The sequence below is a fragment of the Vicugna pacos genome, chromosome 33, assembly GCF_048564905.1.
Source record: "Vicugna pacos chromosome 33, VicPac4, whole genome shotgun sequence".
Lineage (NCBI taxonomy): Eukaryota > Metazoa > Chordata > Mammalia > Artiodactyla > Camelidae > Vicugna > Vicugna pacos.
The window spans coordinates 7,077,153-7,100,403 of NC_133019.1; the positions used below are offsets into that span (position 1 = coordinate 7,077,153).

The 23,251-nt window shown below is 54.9% G+C and overlaps 3 protein-coding genes across 9 annotated transcripts; 2 read left to right on the forward strand and 1 right to left on the reverse strand.

The window, feature by feature from the left end:
• Positions 1-1,182: 1,182 nt before the first annotated feature.
• On the forward strand, positions 1,183-9,434 carry ESAM (endothelial cell adhesion molecule). Of its 3 annotated transcripts, XM_072953890.1 has the most exons (8): positions 1,183-1,398; positions 4,853-5,043; positions 6,033-6,240; positions 6,411-6,566; positions 7,819-7,941; positions 8,226-8,352; positions 8,593-8,720; positions 8,959-9,434. In XM_072953890.1, exons 1-8 carry the CDS (start codon positions 1,329-1,331, stop codon positions 8,982-8,984), a joined length of 1,029 nt encoding a protein of 342 aa, XP_072809991.1. In that variant the 5' UTR covers positions 1,183-1,328; the 3' UTR covers positions 8,985-9,434. The 3 variants fall into 3 exon arrangements, with proteins under 3 accessions (XP_072809991.1, XP_072809989.1, XP_072809990.1); XM_072953888.1 differs by having other exon boundaries at positions 8,593-9,434; XM_072953889.1 differs by having other exon boundaries at positions 6,036-6,240; positions 8,593-9,434.
• A 644-nt stretch (positions 9,435-10,078) lies between these two features.
• Positions 10,079-15,312, forward strand: VSIG2 (V-set and immunoglobulin domain containing 2). 5 transcript variants are annotated; one of them, XM_072953876.1, is made up of 7 exons: positions 10,079-10,621; positions 11,054-11,217; positions 11,777-11,984; positions 12,769-13,017; positions 14,040-14,135; positions 14,272-14,416; positions 15,130-15,312. In XM_072953876.1, the coding sequence occupies exons 1-7, from the start codon at positions 10,561-10,563 to the stop codon at positions 15,260-15,262; spliced, it is 1,056 nt and encodes a 351-aa protein (XP_072809977.1). In that variant the 5' UTR covers positions 10,079-10,560; the 3' UTR covers positions 15,263-15,312. The 5 variants fall into 5 exon arrangements, with proteins under 5 accessions (XP_072809977.1, XP_072809979.1, XP_072809976.1 ...); XM_072953875.1 differs by having other exon boundaries at positions 10,081-10,621; positions 14,040-14,159; XM_072953877.1 differs by having other exon boundaries at positions 10,084-10,621; positions 12,769-12,927.
• A 272-nt stretch (positions 15,313-15,584) lies between these two features.
• Positions 15,585-22,727, reverse strand: NRGN (neurogranin). The gene is made up of 4 exons (XM_006209838.4): positions 22,538-22,727; positions 17,067-17,293; positions 16,798-16,815; positions 15,585-16,394 (listed from the first exon to the last, which is right to left on the reverse strand). The coding sequence occupies exons 1-2, from the start codon at positions 22,550-22,552 to the stop codon at positions 17,072-17,074; spliced, it is 237 nt and encodes a 78-aa protein (XP_006209900.1). The 5' UTR covers positions 22,553-22,727; the 3' UTR covers positions 15,585-16,394; positions 16,798-16,815; positions 17,067-17,071.
• Between the last annotated feature and the right edge of the window lie 524 nt (positions 22,728-23,251).

Sequence of the window (23,251 nt, forward strand, 5' to 3'; positions counted from 1 at the left end):
AAGCCAGAACAGGTGCGTGCCCTTCTGTAAGGGAGTTGCAGCCGCCAGAGGGCGCAGAGGCGCCTTGGACCGACTGGCGGGGGATTCGAGGGGGTGGAGGGGGAAGGGACGGTTAAATTAAATTTCACAGCGAACAAGATGTAGTCCCGGGAATTAAAGGATCAGAGCCGGCCTGAGGAGGGATGGGAGGCAGCAAAGACATGGGGATAAATAAGTGGAGGGACTTCGTTCTGTCTACCTTCCTGCAGCTGCCGTCTCCTCCTCCTCGGTCGGCAAAAGGCTTTTCCGAGTTGAGCGGGAAACCAGGCTCTTGCTTACTCAGTTTCCTGCTCAGCTCCTGGGGTTTTCTTGCGCCAATCATTTCCCTGCCCCTGGCTTGCTGCACAAGCCCCGGCTGACCCTTAGGCCTGGGTTTAGGGAGTCTCCGAGAACCTAATGAGAGACCCCCCTCTTCTCCTCCCACAGGCGAACACAGTCCCCGCGTCCACCGCCGGCGCGGCCCCGGGCATCGTCTACCGCCGCCTCGGGCTCACGCGGCACGTGCGGGACTGGGCGCAGGCGGGCGTGGCCGCCTCCCTAACCGGGCCGCTCCCCGGGCCGGCTCCCGCGGCCCAGACCGCCCCCGGCGCTGGGAAATCGGTAGTTTCGGCCCGCAGAACCGGGTCCGCGCGGCCGGCGCTCTGGCCCCTTCCTAATGCTTCGATTCCCACGCCGCGGAGCCCCAGTGGCCCCTGGAAAAATGCGGCTCCCCTCCTCTTCCTTTAGGCTGAGGATGCGGCACCCCTAAGCTCGGAGCCGGTTAGTCGCTCTGCAGTCTGGGCTGTTGAGGGTGAGGGGGCGTGTGGCCCCTGGACGTCGGATAATCCCCAAACCTCCGGCCCTTCCTGGCCCTCCTGCCTACCCCACGCCGGCGAAGGAGGAAGAGTATGGCGCAGTGTGATAGTTCAGGACCCTTCTCTTCTGCCCTTGCCCCCCGCGGGCTGTGAGGATGCCACAGCTCACCCGACCCCACCCTGCGCCCTGAGCCGGCGGAGGCCTGGCATCCGGCCGTCGGAGCGCTAGGAGCGCCCCCTCCCCCCGCGGCGGGTCACCCGCGCGCCCCGCCCGGGAGGACCGCGACCTCTCCGCCCCCTCGAACGCCCCGCCCCCCAGTCCCTGTCGGTCCCCACCCCACCACCGGCACACGAACGCACAGACTCTGGCCGGAGCGCCCTTGGTGTCAGTAGCCCGGCTCCCGCGTCCACTCCGGCTGTCGCGCAGCCTCAGCACCTGTTGGTCGGTGTGTCCCGGAGCCGGTGCCCCTGACTCCGTCAGGGCCAGGGAAGGCCATGGTTTCCCTGCCCGGGTCCCCGGCGACCAGCTTGCTTCGGTTTTTGTTCCTGGGGCTGACTACCCTCGGTGAGTGAAACCCTGGACCTGGAGGAGACATGAGACGGGAGAATGGGTGACCCTGGCCCGGAGGAAGGCGGTTTGGGCACTGATGAGGAACTGGGAGGGGCGGGACTCCCGCCTCTGACTCTCTCCCTTCCCCTGCTTCTACTTTCCCTCATGCAGGGTATCACTGTCTGGTGCTGACTTCTGTCCCCCTGTGCCAGGGAACAGTTACCACTTTGGGCGCCGTGTTTGTGTGTGCGATAGGGGAGAGGGATAGGGCATCGCTTGGGGTGAGTGACTGGAACCATTCCTCACCCCCACTCCCCACCTCCACCCAGCAGAGCCGGATGAGCTGAGCTGCTCGATAAGACGCTGGCTAAAGAGCTTAAGGACTTAACTGCAGCCCCCCTCCCGCCCCCTACCCACACCCCAACCCCACACACAAGCTGATGTACAAGAGCCCCTGGGGAATTCCCTGGTCCCTAGGCTTGACACACGCACTTCACGCTCCTCACATCAATTCCCCAGCCCAGAACCTCCCTCTTGCCCCCTCCTGCTTCCTGCCCTGGGAATCCAGGGAGGTGCCCCAAAAGCACGACCGTGAGGTCATTTGGGACACAGGAAATGGAGGAGGGGTTCGAATGCCGAACTGAGCAGAATTATGAACCCCCCCCCAGAGGTCCACCACCCCCATTGGTTCCCAGAGCCAAAAGGACAAAGGAAATAGAGAGGAGGGCTTCAAAGAGCCAGAGAATTAGGGCACCTCCATACAGCAAGTGCTTGAGGTGTGTTGGAGGCTTCCAGGAGCTGGGGGTGGCCCAGGGCAACATCTGGGGGAAAAAGGACCCTCAGGAACTCATTATAAGCTGTTTTACTTATAAGGAAACAGGCTTTCCTGCCATCCTTCTTCAAGGATCCCGAATAGGGGTGAAGGGTAGGTTTGTCGGGATCAGTTTAACTCATTTCTCTCAGGTTGGAGGTCACCAGGGAAAGTGAGGCTTGGAAAGATGTAGAGAGAAACTGAACCACAGTGATGGGGACTGAGATGGGAACCACCTAAATTTCACCCTTTAGCCCAGTCTGTGCTGCAAGGGTGTTGGGGCATGAAGTATTAGGGTCCCCAGACAAAGCAGGACTCAACACCAGACTGCCAGCCACAACAAAGCCTGGACAGCTTCCTCCCCCTCTAGGCTTGGTGGGCCTGCTCCAGGGTCCCTTAATGTCTCAGCACCACCTCCCAACTTCAGCCTCAACACCTCTTTCCTTTTTTGCATTTTCCCCCAACTTCCCCAGCTCCCTTCCTGCTGAGGATCTCAGAAGTAAGGGAGAAAAATTCAAGTTTGTGGCCAGGGCGTCATCTGCAGCTCTCCTGCACCCTATTCTCTTTCCATCCTAATTCTGAGCCTCAGTTTTCATACTCAGGGCTTCAACCTCAATATCGCTTCGGGGCTGCCCTGGGGACTGCCTTGCTCCGGCCGCCCACTTGAGGGTTAAATGGTCCACAGGATGGCGGTGCTTTGGGGTGGGCAGGGAGGCATTAGCTCTAACCTATGGGGCTCCGGCGAGGCCCTTCTGCTCCAAGCAGGGCTCCTCCTTGGTGGCTCAGTGCTGCTGCCCCTGGGGCGTGAGAAGCCCGCGGGGGGAGTTTCTCAGAGAAAGAGGGAGACTAAAAATAGTAGCCCTGGGGAGCGGGCCCATTTTCGTCCTCCTTCGCTCTGGCCTGCTCCTTCACTCTGGTCTGAAGTGGGTCTCTCTCCTGGGCTCCTCTGTCTCCTTCACTCAGACCCCGCCCCTCCTTTTCCTCTCCCTGTGGTACCTGGAAGTGAAAGGGGACAAGGGTTGAGGGGCTTCTGCTCCAGCGGACACCCAGGACCCAGGGCAGGAAGCCGGGCCCTCTCCAGCTCCCAGTCTCTGGCTGGCGGCGCAGCACGGAGCCTTTGCCCAGAGTGCGCTGTGGACCGTACTAGTGATTTTTATCCCCCCTCTACCTTTTGCAAAGTGAAATTATAAATGCAGGACCTGGGGGAGGTTGCTGGGGGTCCCAGGACGGAGGCAGCTGGCCCCTCTCGGGGGACCCAGGCAGGTTTCTGGGTGGGAACCGTGTCTGTCCGCTCTGAGTGAGCTGCAGAAGGGCTGGGCCAGAGGGGCACCACCCGCAGACCTCGCAGGGTCCCCGCTGGTGAACAGGTCCTGAGGGGCCATCCGGCTCCTTGAGGCGAGGCTGTTTTCGCCTACAGAGCCTCCGGTCCGGCTGCGGCCTCCTCATTGTCTTCAGGCTTATCAACAGGCACAAGTTTCCTGCTCAGCCTGCAGGGACCTGCCAGGAAATGGAAAAGGGGCTGCTAAGAAGGCCAAGGAATAAGGGTAGGGGTTCTGTAAAGAGGACCAGCCAGGAAGCGGTGGGGGTGACACACATCCTGGCCGGATCCGCTTTGGGGCCCTTAGAAGCCTTCAGCCCCTCTCTAGGAGGGTGGAACGCCCAGCCTGTGTGCGGCCTCTGTCCCTGACCACCACGCAGAGGTGGCACTGGTGACACTAGTGCGGAGTGTTGAGGCCGAGAAAGAGCAGGGCCAAGGACTAGGGCCGCCAGCATCCCCAGGCCTGGCAAGGTACAAGCCCAAGGTTATTCCCCCAAAGGGCTTTTGTCTCGGCTGCTCCATTGTCTCTCCGAAGGGTAGTGAATGTTCCTGGATGCCATGATTCGACAGTCACCTCCTTGAAACCAACCCTTGGCCACCTTCCGAAGGCCATATGCAGGCAGACACAGCTGCGAACTTGGTTGTTTTGTACTTGATTGCCGGGAGACCTTCGTTCTCCCAGCTCGGCCCTGATTCCCTGTGACCTCAGAGGTCCCGGCCCAGATCCCCTGGACCCCAAAAGGGCCCTTAGAAGCTTCCCTGGGGAAATGCATGTGTGGAGACTGAGCGGGAGGGTGGGGAGCACCCAGTCGCTGGGCCGGGCTGGGCGCTGGGCCGCTCCAGTCTCCCTGGTTCAGAGTAGTTCAGGAGCCGCAGGGCTGACCGGTAACTGATTAACCATCCCAACCCCCTATGCCCATCTGGCTGAGATCTCGGGAGATGGGAACGCTGTTGATCCTGGCCTGGGTCTCTCCCTGTTGGCTTTTGCCCCCGAGAAATTGCAGGAGCAAGTAGCCTATGTGTAGCATGGATCAAAACTTTTAATCTGCCCCTTCCTCTTTGTTGTCGTCCCCTTCTCGCTGAAAATCTTCCCCCTCCCCTTGGGGCTCGGAAATCTCCACTTCTGGATACAAAGAAATGCAGAGACACGTGTTCCCATCCCTGCTACAAGGCTGAGGTTGGGGAGGATAAGCCCTGGTGAAACTGACAGTGGGGTCCCAGGTCAGCCATCCTTGGGCTGTCCCGGAGACCTGCAGTGCCGGGACCCCGCGAGGCTCGTCCTCCCCTCCAGCCGCACGGTGGACAGAGTCTGCACTCACCTTCCTCACTCTCGTCCCCAGCACCCCCGTCGCGGGCCCAGCTGGAGCTGCATGTGCCCCCTGGACTGACCAAGCTGCAGGCGGTAGAGGGAGCGGAAGTGGTGCTCCCCGTGTGGTACACACTGCAAGGGGAGGTGTCTTCGACCAAGCCCAAGCCTTGGGAGGTGCTCACCCTGATGTGGTTCTTAGAGAAAGAGAAGGGTCTGATGGAGGTGAGGAAATCTTCTCGGCAGAGGCTAGCTACATCCATTGGGAGCCATAGAGGGGAGCTGGCAACCGTGGGAGGGGTGGCCAGGGAATGGAAGTTGCAAAGGAATTTCAGGGAAAAGCAAGGTCCTCCTCACCAGTTCAATTTTTGTTTTGATCTTGGAGTCTTCCCCAAAGAATTCTCTTTCCCCCAGGTTCCCCTGGAAGTCCAGTGCACACTGACAAGTGGACAGGCGCTTTACTTTGCTAGGTGAGGGGGAACATGAGGATTGAGGGTATAGGAAAGTTAGGGCAAGTATCACACAACTTTTAAAAGGTGAGCATCTTCTCATTTTCACATTATCTGTACTTGGGACATTGTCACAGGCCATTTCTCTTCCCAAATGATTATCTGTCCTGCTGCCCCTTTATAACCCCCTGGAGAGGCAAGGAGCAGTCTCCTCCTACAATCTCCCATTATCCTCCTTCCTGACATCAGACTCAGAGGCAAGTTTATCCAGAAACCTACAAAACCATCATTTTCAGCCCCTTACTTGCATGGGCTCCTTGCAGGGCCCTAGAAAGCATGTTTGGAAAGTCATTTGATAAGTAGTGGGTAAGTATGAAAGAAACTCAGACTACAGGGGTGGATCCAGGTTCCATAGGGCCTTAAACATTGGGGGAATCTTCAAAAAAAATTTAAAAATATATTTTTTCTCTTGGAGCTACCCGGCAGTCTAAGTTTCTTTCATACATTCCCCTGTTTGCACCATCTCTTGTCCATCATACCACTTTCTAAACTCCCAAGTGGGAGGTGAAGACACACCTCCCACTGCTCTGGTGAAGAGGACCTGGGCAATGAGAGAGTGGCTAGGGGGACAGGGAGTGAATGGAGAGCTGGGCGGGGTGCAGGTGAGGGGCATTTGAAGACCCCCAGTTTGGGGGAGGGCAGGGAAGGAGCTGCCCACGGACACAGAACATGCATGTAATAACGGGGAGGTGTCATGCCCCATAGCAGGTGTTGTCGCACATCAGTGGGGTCACCTCTAGCAAAACTGGAGCCTCCCTGGTCTACTCCATGCCCTCCCGGAACGTGTCCCTGCGGCTCCAGGGCCTGCAGGAGAAAGACTCTGGGCCCTACCTCTGTTCTGTGAATGTGCAAGCCAGTCAAGGCAAAGAGAGCAGAGTTCACAGCAGCAGAACGTTAGAACTCAATGTGCTGGGTAAGTGGGGAGCACCCCGGGGAGGCCAGGGAGGTCCCTCTCCCAAAGGACTGAGTGTCAAGGTCGGGGGAGGGGCAGAGGGAGTGACAGAAGGGTCAGTGTGTGGGAGTGGGGGAGGGGAGCTGTTGGTGCCCTGGCTGTGAGTTTTTAACCTGTCTCCCCTCTGCCAGTTCCTCCAGCTCCTCCATCCTGCCACCTCCGGGGCGTGCCCCGCGTGGGGACCAACGTGACCCTGGGCTGCCAGTCCCCAAGGAGCAAGCCTGCTGCCCAATACCAGTGGGTGCGGTCGCCCCCATCCTCCCAGGTTTTCTTTGCGCCAGCTTTAGGTGAGGGGACTTCTGGAGACAACTGAGAGTGTGGCTGGGGTGGGGGAAACGAGGTACCAGAGGGGCTAGGGTGCAGGGGGAGGCAAGGCTGAAGAGCACTGGGTGGAGGAGGAGGATGGGGGGAGGGGGCTGGAGAAAGAGGGCCTGGCAGGTGCAGGCGCTATACTGGGGCTTTCCTGCGCTGTGCACTGATGGTACTTACTCCAGAGGCTGGGGGACCAGAACACCTGCGTGCAGATTCCAGCTCAGCCACTCACTAGGTGTGTGATTTTGTGCCTCTATTTCTTCATCTGTAGAATGGGATTATCAATAGCCCTGAGTTGAACATACCAGCTGTAAAAGACATTTGGGGGCAATTGGAACTTTTTTTTTTTCAATTTTACTGAGATATAATTGATGAAACCTTTTTAATATGGAGTATTTGATGCTTTCACAGAGTTATTATTAATTCATCAGGTGTGGTAATGGTTTGTGGTTATGTGGGACAATATCCTTACTTTTTGTTTCATGCTGAAATGTTTATTATAATATGTCTCAGAAAAAAAGAGAAAGAAATAAGTAAAGCAAAATGTTAATAATTATTGAATTTAAGTTGGTGGGTATATGGATTTTCATTTTGTCCCTCTTTCTACTTTTCATTTGACCATTTTTATAATAAAAGTTTTTAACTTTTTTACCTAGTGCTTAAAGGAAAGATTTGTTGTGAAACTTTTGTAATTTAGCACACATAAAGAGCTCACTCAGTCTTTGGTGTGGTGAGCAGCCAGTACACTTTAACTGTTAAAATCATTAGATCATTTCATATAATCCTTTCAACACTGTCAGGTAGGTCATATTACCCCACTTTACAGATGAAGAAATTGGGACCCAGGGATAGCAAGTAATTTCCTTAAAGTCACATGCCTAAAACCCAGGTTTTCTAATTCCTCTCCCAATCTTCTTTCTCTCTCACTGCTCTGCCATTCAGAAATAAAAGTAAAAATTGTGTTTGGGTTTTTCTGGGCATCATTTCCTCTTTAGCCTCCTCTCAGATATCACTTGGAGACACTGAGTGGTGGAAATGGGGACAGGTACTGAGCTGGAAGTTCGGCAGCCAGGAGCAGAACCAGCATTCCAGCTGTCACGGCTGTCCCTCCATCAGGGAACGGACAGCGAGTCTCCCAGCCCGTCAAAGAGGACCTTCCAGAGGAGGGGCGGGATTTTTTTTATGGGAAAGAGGATCCCTGGACTGATGGCTAAATTGTGTTCACAGATGCCATCCATGGGTCTTTAAGCCTCAAAAACCTTTCCATTTCCATGTCCGGAGTGTATATTTGCAAGGCCCACAATGAGGTGGGCAGTGCCCAGTGCAATGTGACCCTGGAAGTGAGCACAGGTCAGTGAGGGGTAAGTGTGGTTAAGGAGACGATTGGTCAGTGGTAGGGGTGGGTGTGCAAGAGAAGAGTGTCTGCTGAGGCCTCTCATTATAACAGGACAAAGAGCTTGTCTTGATCAAATGTTCATACAAGCATTGGGTCAGTGACCACTTTCTGCTTGACAGTCACCTTCTTCTAACAAAGGGAGAAAATGCATGTGGTGGCCATGGGACAGTGCAGCACTGGGGTTGGAAAAGGCGGCTGAGCAGCTGGGAGTCCCCCTCTGACAGCAAGGTTTTTCCAGGCCATGGGGCTACTGTGGTTGCTGGAGCTGTGGTGGGCACCCTGGTTGGACTGGGGCTGCTGGCTGTGCTGGTCATCCTGTACCATCGCAGGACCAAGGCCCTAGAGGAGCAGGCCAACGATATCAAGTAAGTGTCCCCAGTCCCTGCCAGGATGGGGCTCTCCTCGCTCCCCTTACAGGGGCTGGGAATTCAGGCAGCTGTCATCTCATGAAAGAAGGACAGTGGCTGAAACATCATTTCTATGCGCAATTTAAGGGAACAGAGGAGTGTTGAAGGGGGGGTGGTGGTGAGTAAGACAAGGCTTGTGGAAACTCTTCCCTCCCCCTCTTCCAGCTTCTGACCTTGTATTACTTCTTTGATGACTAGGGAGGATGCCATCGCTCCCCGGACCCTGCCCTGGCCCAAGGGATCAGACACAATCTCCAAGAATGGGACCCTTTCCTCTGTCACCTCAGCGCGAGCCCTCCGGCTGCCTCGAGGCACCCCCAGGCCTGGTGCATTGACCCCCACACCCAGCCTCTCCAGTCAGGTCCCGCCCTCCCCAGGGCTGCCCAGGACAGATGGGGCCCACCCTCAACCAATATCCCATAGCCCTGCTGGGGTCTCTTCCTCTGCTCTGAGCCGCATGGGTGCTGTCCCCGTGATGGTGCCTGCCCAGAGTCAGGCTGGGTCTCTGGTGTGATGGCTCGGCCCCTCGCTGGCTAAGCCATCTGGTTTCTCTCCTTCCTGTAGGGGACATCCCCAGCACAGAGGCCTGAGTCTTGGCAGGGTGGCCACATTCCAGACCTCCAGTCCTCTGCCCACACCTTTCTTTACTCTGGGGAAACTGAATCTCAGTTAAGACCCAAACTTCCAGAACATAGGAGAACAGGAAGCGGACCTGGGATTCGGAAAAGCCTCCACCCTCTTCCTGGGCCTTCTCTCTCTGAGACTGGAGTGGAATGCTGCTGAGAATGCTACCACCCTCCTAGCCCCTCGGGGCCAGGAAGGGCCTGCCAGCCAAGCCCTCCAGGCCCCCCTGGACTGGACCCCACCCCATCTAACACCATTCTTCACTCCCACTCCAGCTCCCAGCGTTAATATAACCTGTCCTGCTGGCCTGGTTGGGTTTGGGGGCGAGGGATAAGTACGGTATTTTTTAAACTAACTTGAAATGCATGATTTTGCTTTTATTTAGCAAACTTCAATAAAGATACATTGTGTTTGTATGGGAAGTGAGAGCGTCGAATTGCCTTTTCAAACCTGGAATTCCCAGGAGAGGCTGAGTCTCAGGATGATGCAAAGAGGACACTACCCAGGCGGGGGACCGCAAAGGGCTTCTGCACATGGCCTCTGGCTCAGCTTACTGGCTCGGGATGGCTCTTCTAGAGTCTTTAAAAGGGTCATTTGCTGTCAGGCAATGGTGGAGAGACACAAAGAGCCTGAGGCTGGGGACATGCTTACCCACTCCGAGCAGCAAGGGGATGAAGTTGGTGACTTTCTGCTGGAGCTTGAGTGCTCAGAGCTTGGGTGTGCATGCACTTCATCTCCTGCTTCCTCCTCAAGGGCTGGGGAGAGGAGCCTGACTTGTGTTCCCTGCCCCAGACTTCGGAATCTTTACCCATCTTCCTGCCCATCCAGCAGTGATGCCCCCTGGACCGAGGGAGAGCAGGACACAGGATGTGGTGCCGGTGTCTGCCACAATCCTGCCACAATCCTGCCACAATCCTGCTTTCCTACCAAGAGTGCAGTCTCCTCCAGATCCCTGTTTTTCTGCCCATGAAATGGGGTGGTTCTGGGACAGGCCAGAGGTTGTAGTTTCCATGGAGATGCCTGTCTCAGCAAGTGGTGTTAAAAGTGCCAAAGAAGAGACGTCAGAGGAGAAAGGAAGGGCCTCGGAAGGAACAAGACTCTCCAAAGGGGTCAGGTGGGGTCTCGGCCTGCAGCTTAACCTCCACGTGAGGCCCCAAAGTGTGACGTCATTTGCCAGCGCTCAGGTTCTCAGAACAAGTCCCTCTGCCTCCAGGGTCACTCTTTTTTTCCTGCAGAGCTCCCGTTTTGATCCCTCCCCGCCCAGGGGTGCCCACCCCAAGCACAACGCTTTCCCCAGGGCCTGACAGCTTCAGAAATTGGGGGCAAGGGGACATAAGAAGGGAGTAGGGCTAGAATGATTCCTGCACTGGGTCTGGAGGAGGGAGGAGCACTTCCTTACCTGAGGGCCCAGCCTCTCTCCTTGTTTGCTCTGAGATAGCCAGTCTCTTTAGAGCCTGGCACCAGGAGGCTGCCCTGTGGGTGCTCCCTTCCTTCTGCCAGACCCAGACACCCAGACAGACCAACAGCGGGCAGGACACAGCCATGACCCAGCTCCCAGGGCCTTCCCTCTGTGGAGCCCTGTTGTGTTGGGTCTGCTTGAGTGGTGAGGAGGGGGCCAGCGGACTGTGGTGAGAGCTGGGGGGCAGAGACTGGACTCCAGGGGCCGCGGTTGGGGCGAGGTTGAGGAGGAGGCATTGAAGCTTAGGAGGGCGGAGAAGGGAGGCAGGAAGGCCCGCAGAAGAGTTGGGCCTCAGGAGAATTTAACCATCACCTGACTATTGTTTTCCTTTCCCGACAAACACACCCTGAGACTTGGCCCATTCTCGGTCCTTTTACCCACAAACCCGGCCAGGATGTCGGCTCCTCCCTCCCGGAAACCTCAGGTTTCAGGAAGGGAGGGATGGAGCAGAGGGAGTTGGACCCCGGGAGGGCGCCCCCCACCCCCACCCCCCACTGCCCGTCCAGGCCTCTGATCACCCCAGGCCTGGCCGGGTCATCTGAGCACTTCTCCCGCCTGTGCCTGCCGCGCCCCCAGCTCCCGGGCTGGCTGTGGAGGTGGAGGTGCCCGCCGAGCCCCTGGGCGTGCCGCTGGGCAAGACCGCAGAGCTGACCTGCAGCTACAGCACGTCGGTGGGAGACAACTTCGCCCTGGAGTGGAGCTTCGTACAGCCTGGGAGGCCCATCTCCGATTCCCAACCTGTAAGCTGAGGGCACCTGCGCAGAGTGGGGACCCTCCTGCCTCTTGGCAGCTCAGGCTGGGAGAGGCAGGAACAGAGGGCCCACCTAGGATGAGGGTGTGGGTCGGAGAGGGTGTGTTTGTGGATTAGTATGCTTGGGTGAAAAAATCGGTGGCCTTTTTCTAGATTTTCTTAGGACTGCAGCCTGGTGAGTCTGTATCACATATACAGCGCTGAATACCCAGCTTCCTCCCCCAAAGCCCCTAAGTGCATTAGTGCGGCTCTAGTTTCAGTTAATGAACCCACTGAGGCTAAGCCGGGATAAAATGCTGTTCCTTCCAGGAATATTTGCATTATTATTATTGAGAGCCACAATTAGCTGAGAGCAATGAATCTAGTTCGTTTAGTATCTGGGGAAGGATGATATCTGGGGACAGGTAGACCTTCATGGTTCTGGCTCAGAGTATCAGCTTCCCAGCTGCTGTAAGGGAGGGGCCCTCTTACACCCACTTTTGAGAAAGACTGTAGAGTTGGTGCCAGGTGGCAAAAGGCATGTATGTGTGTCTTCTGCTTCTCCCCAGATCCTGTACTTCACCAATGGTCAACTGTATCCAACTGGTTCTAAGGCAGAGAGGGCCAGCCTGCTTCACAACCCCCCCACAGGAGGTGTTGCCAGCCTGAAGCTGACTGATGTCCGCCCCTCAGACACTGGAACCTACCTCTGCCATGTTAACAACCCACCAGATTTCTACACCAATGGATTGGGGCTAATCAACCTTACTGTGCTGGGTAAGGCAGGGCAACTGGGGACCATGTATCCTGAGAGACTGCACTGGCCCTGCTAAATCCTCCCCTGTCCTGATTTCCAGCCCAAGCGCACAACTGCACTGGGGACCTCGAGGGAAAATACCCTCTTCCCAAAGTCTTGCAGTCATCCCCCTGCTCTACCCTCCACCAAAAGTGTCCCCTCCCTCAGTCTCTAGCAAATGTTCAAGAGAGAACCTTCCCACAGATAAGGATCTGAGTCATGCCCCCAACAGCTCTGTCTTGGGGGAACCTCCTATCTGTAGCTCAGATTCTGTCCCTCTCTAGGTCAGCAGCAGGGAGGGGGCGTGGCTGTTAAAGGAAAAAGGGCCCGTATCTCTAAGCACTAAGTTTGTTTTCAGAGAGTCCATCTCACCCCAAACTAGAGCCTGCTTGGAGCTGAGCAAACTGAAGAAACTATTAAAGAGGCTGGTGATGTTTAGATGGAAAAGAGAAGGCTTAGAAGGTGGGATGACAGCTGCATTCGAATATCTGAAGGGCTGTCCTGGGGAGAAGAGATTTTTCATTTCTCTTTGAGGGCCCAGAGGGCAGGAATTGGGACCAATGGGTGGATGTTACTTGGATTTTGGCTCAAAGTGAGGAAGAATTTTCTATCAGTATTTCCAATAGTGGAAATCATTTCCTGGAAACGCAGTGGCGTGTAGACACTCGTGGACCACTATGCGGCAGGAGCATGGAAGCAGGAAATCTAGCACTTCGTGGGCGTGGGGGTCGGAAATGGCTAAGGTACTTCCTGTGATTTTTGCAGTGCCCCCCAGTCGGCCCTGGTGCAGTCACAGCGGTCAAACCTCCGTGGGGGGCTCCGCTGCACTGAGATGCAGCTCTTCCGAGGGAGCCCCCAGGCCTGTGTACAACTGGGTCCACCTTGGATCGTCTTCTCCACCTTCTCCCGGCAGCATGGTGCAAGGTAAGGACCCAGCCACCGAGGAAGAAGGGACTCAGGACCTGGGCAAAGCTCGAAACTCCACACACCCACAGTACAAGTTCCAAGCCTGCGGTAGGAGACAAACTGCTACACTTTTCCCTGCTTCTTCCTTGGCTTCCTTTATTGCTCCCTTTGTCTTTCTGTACAGTCTGTGGCTGCGTGGTCCTGGGGGCATTTCTCAGCTAAACGTACTCCTGATATCTTGGAAGAGAGTGGAAGGCAAGGGGCATTCTGTGATTCCCACTTGTCTATTTTGGGGGATTTCTTTGAGATTTCTTTTTGGGGGGTAATTAGGTTTATTTACATATTTATATATTTATTTATTATTTTAGTGGAGGTACTGGGGATTGAACCCAAGACCTTGTGTATGCTAAGCAGGCACTCTACCACTGAGCTCTACCTTCCCCCTGCTAAAAAATCTTAAGATTTCTTAAGGGTCACAAATCATTTCCAGAATTCCTAGAGAGGAGACTGGGGCAGAGTAGCAGGGACTGGCTTGAATCATTTAGCCAATAGTTTTGGAGGAACCACATAACTGGCTAAGAGCCTTGGCTTCTCAACCTCTCCGCACTGGCTCCAGTGCCCTGGCTCTCATCCCAGCCCCAGCCCCAGCAAGCCCCTTTAGCCATCCAGAGAGCCCCCAGATCACCTCCTGATGTACGGTCTTCCTTCTAACAAGAAGGTAAGCAACTTAGAAAATCATTTGTGTCAGCTTACAGCCACCCCAGAGGTTACAGTTTCTAGCAATCAAACCTTTTCCCTGAAACCAAAAATCTGACATCAGCCAGTAGGCACATCACCCCAGTTCCATTGCGGTTTCTGAACCCCTCAAGTGTGTGCAGTCTCCCCCGGCCCCGAAAAGCCAGTTGTGTAGGGTGGGACGGGCACGGAAGTTGCAGTGGCTTCAGCGCTTCCTCTCTGGGTCACCTTGGACAATTACTTTCCCCCTCTGAGCCCGTCTCCCCACTACTAGAATGAGCCGCCTAGTCCCTTCCTGACAGGACTGTTGTAAGGATGAAATGAAACACGGTTTTGTCATGGTATAGCTCCCTGGGAGCTGAATAAGTGATGAACGCTTTCTCTTTACCCTCTAGATGAGGTGACTGGCCAGCTCATTCTCACCAATCTCTCCCTGGCATCTGCGGGCACCTACCGCTGTGTGGCCACCAACCAGATGGGCAGTGCATCCTGTGAGCTGACCCTCTCTGTGACTGGTAGGGGGTGCTGGGCAAAGGCTGGGCTGGCAGGCCTGGGTGAGGGGCCTGCATGACGCTATCTGAGGCACCAAGGAAGGCCTGCAGCTCTGAGGATCCTGTGTCTCCTTAGACCCTTCCAAAGGCCGAGTGGCTGGGGCTTTGATTGGGGTGCTCCTGGGTGTGCTGATCCTGTCAGTTGCTGTGTTCTGCCTGAGAAGGTTCCAGAAAGAGAGGCGGAAGAAGCGCAAGGAGATATATGGGGGTAGTGACCTACGGTGAGCAGGAGGGCTGGGGGCTGGGGCAGAGTGGGAGGAAATGACTTGGGTTAAGTGCTGGTGACTTCAGCCCTCCAACTCTGACACCTTTGGGGTGGGTCAGAGTGAGGGGCTCTGTTCAGCCCTGGGCTTTGGTGGTGGGGGTGGCAGGACAGCCCAGGTATTAGAGCATGTGAGTCAAGTGTACACAGTGGAGGGTTTGGTTCACGAACTGCCCTCATTCTCCTCATACTTAGGAGAATTTTTACATTTCACTTTTCAAGGCCTTTTGTACACATGGGCAGGAGGCGGAGGCCGGGTGTTGAGGCTGTCCTGAGCACTCAGCTGAGTTTGGTTCATCTGTGTGGGGCAGTAAGGAAAGGAGGCAAAAGCAACCTGTCATCAACTTTAGGGGTCAGCTGTGGAGTCAGAATAGGGACCAGAGCAATGTTTCTCCAAATGTGGTCCTCAGATTACCTGGACAGAAATCACCGGAGTGTGTTAAACCTTCAGATTCAGGCCACTTCCTATCCCTCCAGAAGCAGAATCTGTGTGTGTGTGGGTGTGTGTGCGCGCGCGCGAGCCAGAGGGTGATGGGGCCTGGAAGCTTCATTTCAACCGAAGTTCCACGATGATTCCCATGCACAGTAAAAATGAAAAGTCCCTGGGTCAGAGGAAAGGCGTGCTCTGAGGGATGCTTCCAGCGTTCACTAACAATTGCCTACATCCATCAGGGAGGATGCCGTTGCACCTGGGATTTCAGAGCAAACTTCTGTGAGGGCTGATTCTAGCAAGGGGCTCCTGGAGAGCGCCCCCTCTGCCAGCACTGTGACAACCACCAAGTCCAAGCTCCCTACAATTGTCTGATTTCTCTCTGGATTCCTGAGGGGGAATACAAAGAATTAAAGCCTTTGGGTGCCATATTGTCTCCCTCTTCTTTCTGCGGGTATAACAAATTCCTCTAGGCGGCCCAAGGAGTATTACCGGTAAAGGAAGGAGCGGGCTTGAAGTCCCAGAGGTGATGCTGCAAGAAGTTAAGTTTCATTGGTTCCTAGGGGTAGTTCTAGCCTAGGTCCCTCTTCTCCCTTCCCCCTCTCCACTTTTTGGTTTGTTCCAAGGAGACTTGTTCACATTTCGAGTGATGGCCTTGTGCATCCAAACTCCCTCCCCTCTGGCACCCTCTGAACACTTGGACATTCCTCTTTATTGTTCACATTCCAACCCAGCACGGTCACATGCACACACGGAGATAAAAAACCTTCCGGCCACAGCCCCAGGAGCCCGGTGGGGGCGGGGCCAGCAGGAGCAGGGGCGGGACCGCGGAAGACTCCTCCTACCGAGCCTCCCCGGCGCTCGGCGTTTGCTTAAATAAGCAGAGAGCTGGAGAGGCGGCTCTCCGGGTGCGCTGGGGACAGAGGAGGGCAGATTACAGGCAGGCGTGGGGTTGGGGTGTGAAATAGGGACTTCCCTTCCGATCACAGCAAGGGGTATCCGACACCATAAAACCCCTCCTCCCCTCTCTCCTCGCCCCAGATCCGAAATTCTGGGGCTAGAGTGGGGAGAGAACAGCACAGAGACGCAGGACGCCCCCTTTAGCTGCGCACAGAATGGAGACTTTTTTTTTTTAAGTGTGTCCTTGGGCAATGCTTAGGGCGCCCTCCGCAGTGCGCGAAGGGAAGCGCACCGAGGCTGCGGAGGCACAGCTGCATGCTGGGTGCGGGGAGAGGTGGGCGAGAAGCTAAAGAAGGAAGATTCGGGAGCACGGGGTTGGGGTTATGGTGGGGAGGGAGGGCGAATGGGGACCACACTAGACTGGAGAACTAACTAAAAGAGGACGGACTTAGCGACTCCTCCACGGAGCCTGCTTGGGAGAGGGGGTCTCTGGGGACGCAGAGAAGGCTCCTGAAGCTGGCAGGTTGGTGGGAAGGAGAGGGTCACAAACACGGCAGGGAAGTCTCGTCACTGCGAAGGGGACGCGGCATCCATCTCTCTTCGGGAACTGAGGAGAGAGAAGATCTGCTCTCCCCTCGTACTTTCTCTCCCCCATCCTTCCTGAACCAGGACACTAGGGCGGGGAGCAGCAGAGCCCCGGTCACCCGGAACCGCCCACCCGGAGTCACTGAGCTGACATGAGCCCATGGCCAGTACACGTGTGAGCCGCAGGGTGCTTATGGCCCTGGCTGGGCTTGTGCCGCCAAGTGGGGGTGACTGAGAGTCTGTGTTGGTCCAGGTGTGTCCCCGTCACAGCCTCAGGTGTCTCTAAGTGTTAAAAGACCCGCAGGCGCAGGTGCACTTTCCCTGGCTGAAAGGGGCTGAGGGCGGGCGGAGGTAAGTGTTGGTGATTTGGTCCTTTCCTCCCACTCAGGGGTCCCACCCCGCTGCTTCGGTGTCGTAGTCATTACCTTCGGAAATGCTCAGTTCTTCGGTCCAGGGCGAGGCAGAAGGGAGGGCGGAGAAATTAACAGGTGAGCTCTGGAACCCGATGCACCCCTCTGCCTCCTCCCACCCACCCACCGCGCGTCTCAGATTTCGAGACCCCCATCCTTGGCTCCCTCCACATCCCACTCCACACCCTCTCCACCCCAGCCGCCTTTAGTCTTCCTTGCTCCTTCGGAGGCGGAGGGGGGCCGCTCTCAGGGGTCCGGGGTCGGGAGCCTGCGGCCCGCCTCACCTGGCCTAGTCTCCGCTGGGGCCGCCGCCCGCGCCTCCCCGGGCGCCCCCAGCTCCGCCCGGTCCCCCGGGGCCCGGACCCTTCCGGCCGCGCTCTCCGCTCTTTATCTTCTTCCGCGCCATGTGGCCCCGGAAACTCGCCTGGATTTTGGCAGCGGCCGCGTTGGCACCGGGATCGTCCAGCGGGATGTCTAGAATGTCGTCGTCAGGCTTGGAGCAGGCGCTTTCCTGGGGGCGGGGCAGGGGGGAACTTGTGGGGTGAGTGGGCCAAGACCCCGCAAGGGTGGGGTGGGAGGAGAGCGTGGGGGTACTGAGACGAGGGAGCCGCCCACTGGTGTGCGTGTCCCTCCTGGACAGCGGCAGGCAAAAAGGAAAGTTCAGGGTCAGATGGACACAATTGTGTTCCCAACTCAGGAAAGAGAAGGGAGCGGTAGGTGGAATTCAGGACAGCCAGGTGGCCCTGAGTGAGCCAAGGCCCATCACCTGCAGCCTCCCCCCAGTTAGGAGAGTGGCCCAGCTGACTGGAGGGTGGGTTTGGAGGAGCAAAGTAAACCACAGCAGGGACCCCGCGAGGTGGCTGCCTTTCACCCTGTCCTTAGAGGGCGCCTCCAGCTCAGAAGGGTCCCTTCTGTGCCCAGGATTCCCTGGGAGAAGGTTTAGAAGAATGAGCAGGACAGTCCCTTCACTGAGTAAAATCCCACCAGAGCTCCAAGCTGGAGTTAGGGTGAAGATGGGGCTACCCCTCAGTGAGGTGGCCTCCCTCCACCCAGGGCTAGAGGCGGGAGGCTGTTTTCCCATTGTCTCTCCATTCTGTACCACTCCTCAAGAGGTACTCAAATGCGAGGAGATGGCCTGGAAGAAGCTACAGAGAAAAGGCTTCATTCCAAAAAAGGACAGAAGAAAGAAGCAGGAGCAAGAAGCCCTGGCAGTGATGTGCTCATGAGGGAGAAGAGAATTGTGACAATAGCTGCCATTCAAGCACTGCCCTTGTTCTGGGCGCAGCAACACAGTGTTTTACAGATGTTATTTTATTTAGTCCTGGCAACAAAGCTATGACGTACCTTTTATTGTTGTCCCAGTTTACTAATAAAACTGATGATTAGAGGGTTAAAAACCTACCTGAGGTCACACAGATAGTTATCAGTGGACCAAAGATTCAAACTCTTGTATGTCAGAGTCCAGAGTATATTTTTAACCCTTATTCTGCAGAATAAGCAAAGGCAGCCACAAAAGTGAACCAATCTCTACCACTTGGTAACTGAGTGGACTTGGGCAAGTTTTCTAATCTTTTCTTATCTCAGTTCCTTCATCTGAAATTGGATAATAATTTCTACCTCTGGGTTATGGGGAAGCACAGTGATATGCAGAAAGGTCTGGCATAATCTAGTTGCTCAATTAATGGTAGCTATTATGCTTCCTTTCAGTAACAGTAAGTTGATGCGGAACAGTGGTTTTTGTTGGCTAAAGTGTTCATATAAAACAATTTCACAGAGATCAACCTAATAATAATGAGACCCAGCCCCATGCCCCAGGTTTCTGTTTCTCCGGCAGCCTGCCCTAGCTGAGAACAAAAGGAGTGAGGGAAACTGACGCTGCTGATTTCAGAGACAAGATTGTGGAAAGGAAAGGGCCTCAGCCCCCAGCCCCTTTGCTGCTTAATATCACTCACAGCGATGATGTGCGGTGGGAAGTGGATGGTTCCTGTAGAATTAGGAGGGTATTTCTCCTTTGAACTGACCCTCTGGCTCCTAGGAAACTGCCTTTTTTTTTTTTTTTTTTTTTGCCTGAGGCCTTCTCCAGCATGGGCATGAAATGACCAAGGTCTTATGTAGTAATAGTAATTCTGTTCTATTCCTTTCCCCTCCCTCCATCACCTGTCCAGTTCACAGAAGTGGGATGGGTGTGAGTGGAGGTTCAGTGATCACTGCCCCAGCCAGGTCCTGCTCTAGGAGGCACAGGTTATGTCTCAGATAGCCTGAGCCCTGGTTTCCTCTCATCATGCTTCCCAAAGCTGTCTTCATTTCTTGGGCTTCAAAGTTCTTCAGTTTGTACTCAAGATGTCCACAGTGGATCTAAATCCAGTTAGAAGCAGTTATCAAGGGCCAATGTGGTTGCGGAGGGGCCCGATATACTCTTTTTGTCTTTCCAGGGTCTGGCGCTCTCTCCCTGATGTCTTATTCCCCACCTATAAATGGAGACAACTCTTTTGGGATCCTTGATTCTCAGAACTCAAGCCTTTCTTGGGATATTCTCAGGAAACAGTGAAGCATCTACTCAAAAGAGGACAATGATCAAAAAAAAAAAAATTCCTGATCCTGTCTCCTGGGCCTGCAGCTGTGGAGGTTGAGCGGAGGAAGGGGTATCTTCCTCCAACCATGCTAAGACCCACCTGCTGTCACCAGCCACCCCAGCTGCCTCCAGAGTGGAACGACAGGCAGAGCCACCCCCGACACCTTGCTCCTCCCTGAATCAGCTCCCTCTCCCTCCAGCTGAATTCTCAGGGCAGAGCTGCTAGGTGGCTTGTCCATAGGCAGAAATGGAGAGACAGTAAAAGGAATCCAGGAAGGGTCATAGTGCCCAGACTGGTGCCTTCCAAAGCCAAGATCTGATGGTGGGTGCCTGGGGGTGGGGTGGACAGAGCAGTGGGCAAAACACCAGCCATGCCTTCTGGTCCCAAATGGGCACATCACTCCACCCCTGCAGGTCTCAATATCTTCAGCCACAGCTAGAACTTAGCCTCGGTGAATGAAGTCTCCTTTAGCTTCCAAATCCTAAAAGCTTTAAGAATGATCCCTGCCTACTGCTTGTTAAATGCTGGGCCCTGTACTAAGCGCTTTGCACACATTGCTTCATTTAATCCCCATTTTAGCGTTTGAGAAACATCCTCAGAGACATTTTGTAACTTACCCAAGGTCACAGAGCTGACAAATAGTGGTGGGATTCAGAAACCTGTGCTATTAACCACTGCCTCGGAGCAGGTAATTATTTCTGAGTTCAGCTGGACCAAGTCAATGAGACTAAGCAAAAGAAAGGAGTAGGATCCAAAAAAATATTTCTTTGCCTTTTTGTATTAAGTGAATTCAGGAAAGTCAGATATATGTGACTATGGAAATTGGCAACTGGTTCATCTGAATCAACAGCTCTTGCTCTTAAAAAAAAAAACAGATCTGTTTTCTTCTTCTTATTTCTGTTTGAGCCTCCTTACCAAGGAGAAAGAAGGAAATAAGGCAGGACTAGATGCTGCCCAAACACCAGGTCAGACGGTCAGCAAGGAGAGCCCCAGAATGGAAGGTGAGGAGGGACCTGTCCCCAGCCCTGCAGATGCACTCTGTTCTCTGTGCACATCCCAGCTTGCTCCCAGCACTGAGACCAGCCCTCCGCAGAATGGGGATAGATAGGAAAATGTTCAGTCCCAGCCCTGCCCAACCCTCTGCTCCTGTTACTTCTTCTTGCTCCACCCGCACAGGCTGACAGTGATGCTGTTTCTCGCTCAGCCCTTTAGTCCTGCAGACCTAGGACAGGACCTGAGAAGGGAAGGCTCCTGTGTACAGAACGTGCTGGAGGAGGTCACCCAGGGCCCTGGGCCACTGGGATAATTGTGTATTTGCCTCTTCTGTACTGTTTGGGTGGGTAGCTTCTCCCTTTTTTAGGGGCCCCTGATTCTAACCATGCCTCCCAGTCCCTCAGTATGGCCTCCTGGGCACTCAAGAGCATGGTCCAGGGCAGACCAGAGCCTACGGGCGGGGACCGGACATCCTACCTTAGTTAGTACTGCAGGTACCAGGGGAGACAAGTTACATTCATTCCCTGGCTTCTCGGATTCTTTTCTCTCTCTTGTCTTCCCACTGACCATGCTTCCTGCCTTCCCTTCCCCATCATTCTTACCATTAGCAATATTGCCTCTCCCCACACTCATATCCAGAACCCACCATCCATTTATTTTCTCCACTTTATAAAACACTGCTGGACGGGGAGGAGCCCCAGAACCTCCATCAAGAGCCCATTCCTCCTTTCACAACCAAAAACTGCTTCCTGGAGAATAACAAATGGAGGGAAAAAAATTGGAAGAAAATTAATTATCAGGGCTTTTTCCTGGGGGTGGGATTGTAGATGACTGACATGTTTCTTTTTTATAGTTTTCTTTCGTTTTAAAATTTTTCTGTTATGAGCATATTACCTTTATAATGAGGAAATATGGTAAATATAGGAGAGGTTAAAGTACAGCTATTGGAATCAGACAAGGCTAATATCCCATCTCCACATGTAGAAGCTGTGCCTCCTTGGGCAAAACATATAATCTTTCTAAACCTCAGTTTGCACATCTGTAAAATGGGGAAAATATCTACCTTGCAGGGTTGTTGTGATGACTAAATATAAGGTGTTAGGTACACAGTAAGCATTCACAAATTGACAACTATAATTTGTATTAATAAGAGTTAACATCATAATAACGACCACAAGGACTTGTCCCTAAGTCCTTGGTACCCAGATATAGGGAAGTCTCATTTCTTCTAAAGTGGCCTATGCTTTCCTTCCAAATCTCACTTTGTTTTCCTTTTGCAAGCCACAGGGTGGGGGGTGGGAGCAGACAAATCATAACCTGTTGTGTCATTAGCTGGGTTGACCCAACGTCTGAGAAAACAAGGACTTTGGAGTAGGACGTTCTCCATATGTAGGGTCTAAAAATAAACAAATAAAAATAACAAATACATTTCACATATGTATGATGACTGCACTCCTCTGGTGCGCCAGGAGCCTGGTCCTGTGCTAGGGGCTTTCATACCCGAGTACCTTAACAGCGAGCAACCTGCTTTGGCGTTAGGTCGTGTGGGCGCTGGCACACTGCAGACACACACTTCCCTCGCCAGCAGGGCTCTCTCGCGGTCAATTCACCCAGCTTCCTCCAAGGATAGAAGGCGCTGGAGGTCGGATCAATCTCCCCCCAGAACCAAATGGACTAGGCTCTTTGCTGCCCATTAGCACGACTAGCTAACCAGTATGAACTGACTATCCCATCCTGCGCTGTACAGGGCGCGAGGGTCACGAGGGTCATCCCGCCCGCCCACCGCCGGCGGCAGCAATGGGATGGGGAATGGGGTGGGGGCCGAAAGCCAGGAGAAAGGAGTCGGGATAGCTTCGCAAGACGGTTTCCAGCGTCTCTCTGGGGGAAGTTCCTCTTCTTGTCTAACCTGCAGCTTCCCGGTTGCAAAGCCCTGCGGCGCTCCTAGTCCAACACAGACTGCCTGGCTGATGGGTGCCCAGACGCCCCCGCGAGTTGGGGAGCATTTTCCCTAGGGCTTCCAAGTCAGGCGGGTGCCTTCCACCACCCACCACCCACGTCTCAGCAGGCACTCTTCTTGCTCCGAGGTCTTCTGCACCCACTTCCAGCCCTCAATCTCCCTCCAGAGGGTTCTCAGGAGCCCCTTCCCCCAAATCAAGCTAAGTGTCCGTCCCCCAGGCCTTCTAACTTACGGTGCAGCAGTCCATGCTGGTGTTGAAGGTCCTTGCTGGGGCAGGGGCTGGCGCAGGGCGGGAGTGGGGTCTGTGTGGTGCCAGGTGGGGACTCTGGGGCGGTGGGGAGCCCGCGGACCCGCGCTGAACCAGCCGCTCTGCTCTCGGGTCCTCTCTCCCGCGCTCCGCTCTGCTCGCGAAAGTAACCTGAGCCCTGCGGTCGAGAAGCCAATCAGGAGAAGCCTTCGGCAAGATGGGCGGGGGAAATGGAGGGAGGACCACGCCCCCTCTAGGCTCCCTCCGCCTCGCTCCCCCTCCTGCCCCAACCCCTCCGCCTACACACTTCCATCCTTTCCTCCTACACACCCCATCCTCCCAAACTCACCCCCCTTGCTTGCTGAGGCGGCAGACTGCCAGGCAGATGTATGCCGGCGCAGGCAGAAGGAGGACCCCGACATCCCGGGCACAAACACACTCCCATCTGGGCACAACACTCCTCCCACCTACACAGAGAAAACCGCGCGCCCTTCACCCACCTCCCCATACTTCCGCAGCCCAGCTAGAGTCCCAAAGATGGCTCCCTCTACCTTCCCTCCCCCTCAGTCCTCGAAGAAATGCCCCCTAAGATGTGCGGGTAAAAAGGCCCGCCACCACTCTGCTATGGAATGCACAACCCGGTGGGGGCACAGAAGCTCATGCAAGGCCCCACATGCCCATATACGATACTCCCCAGGC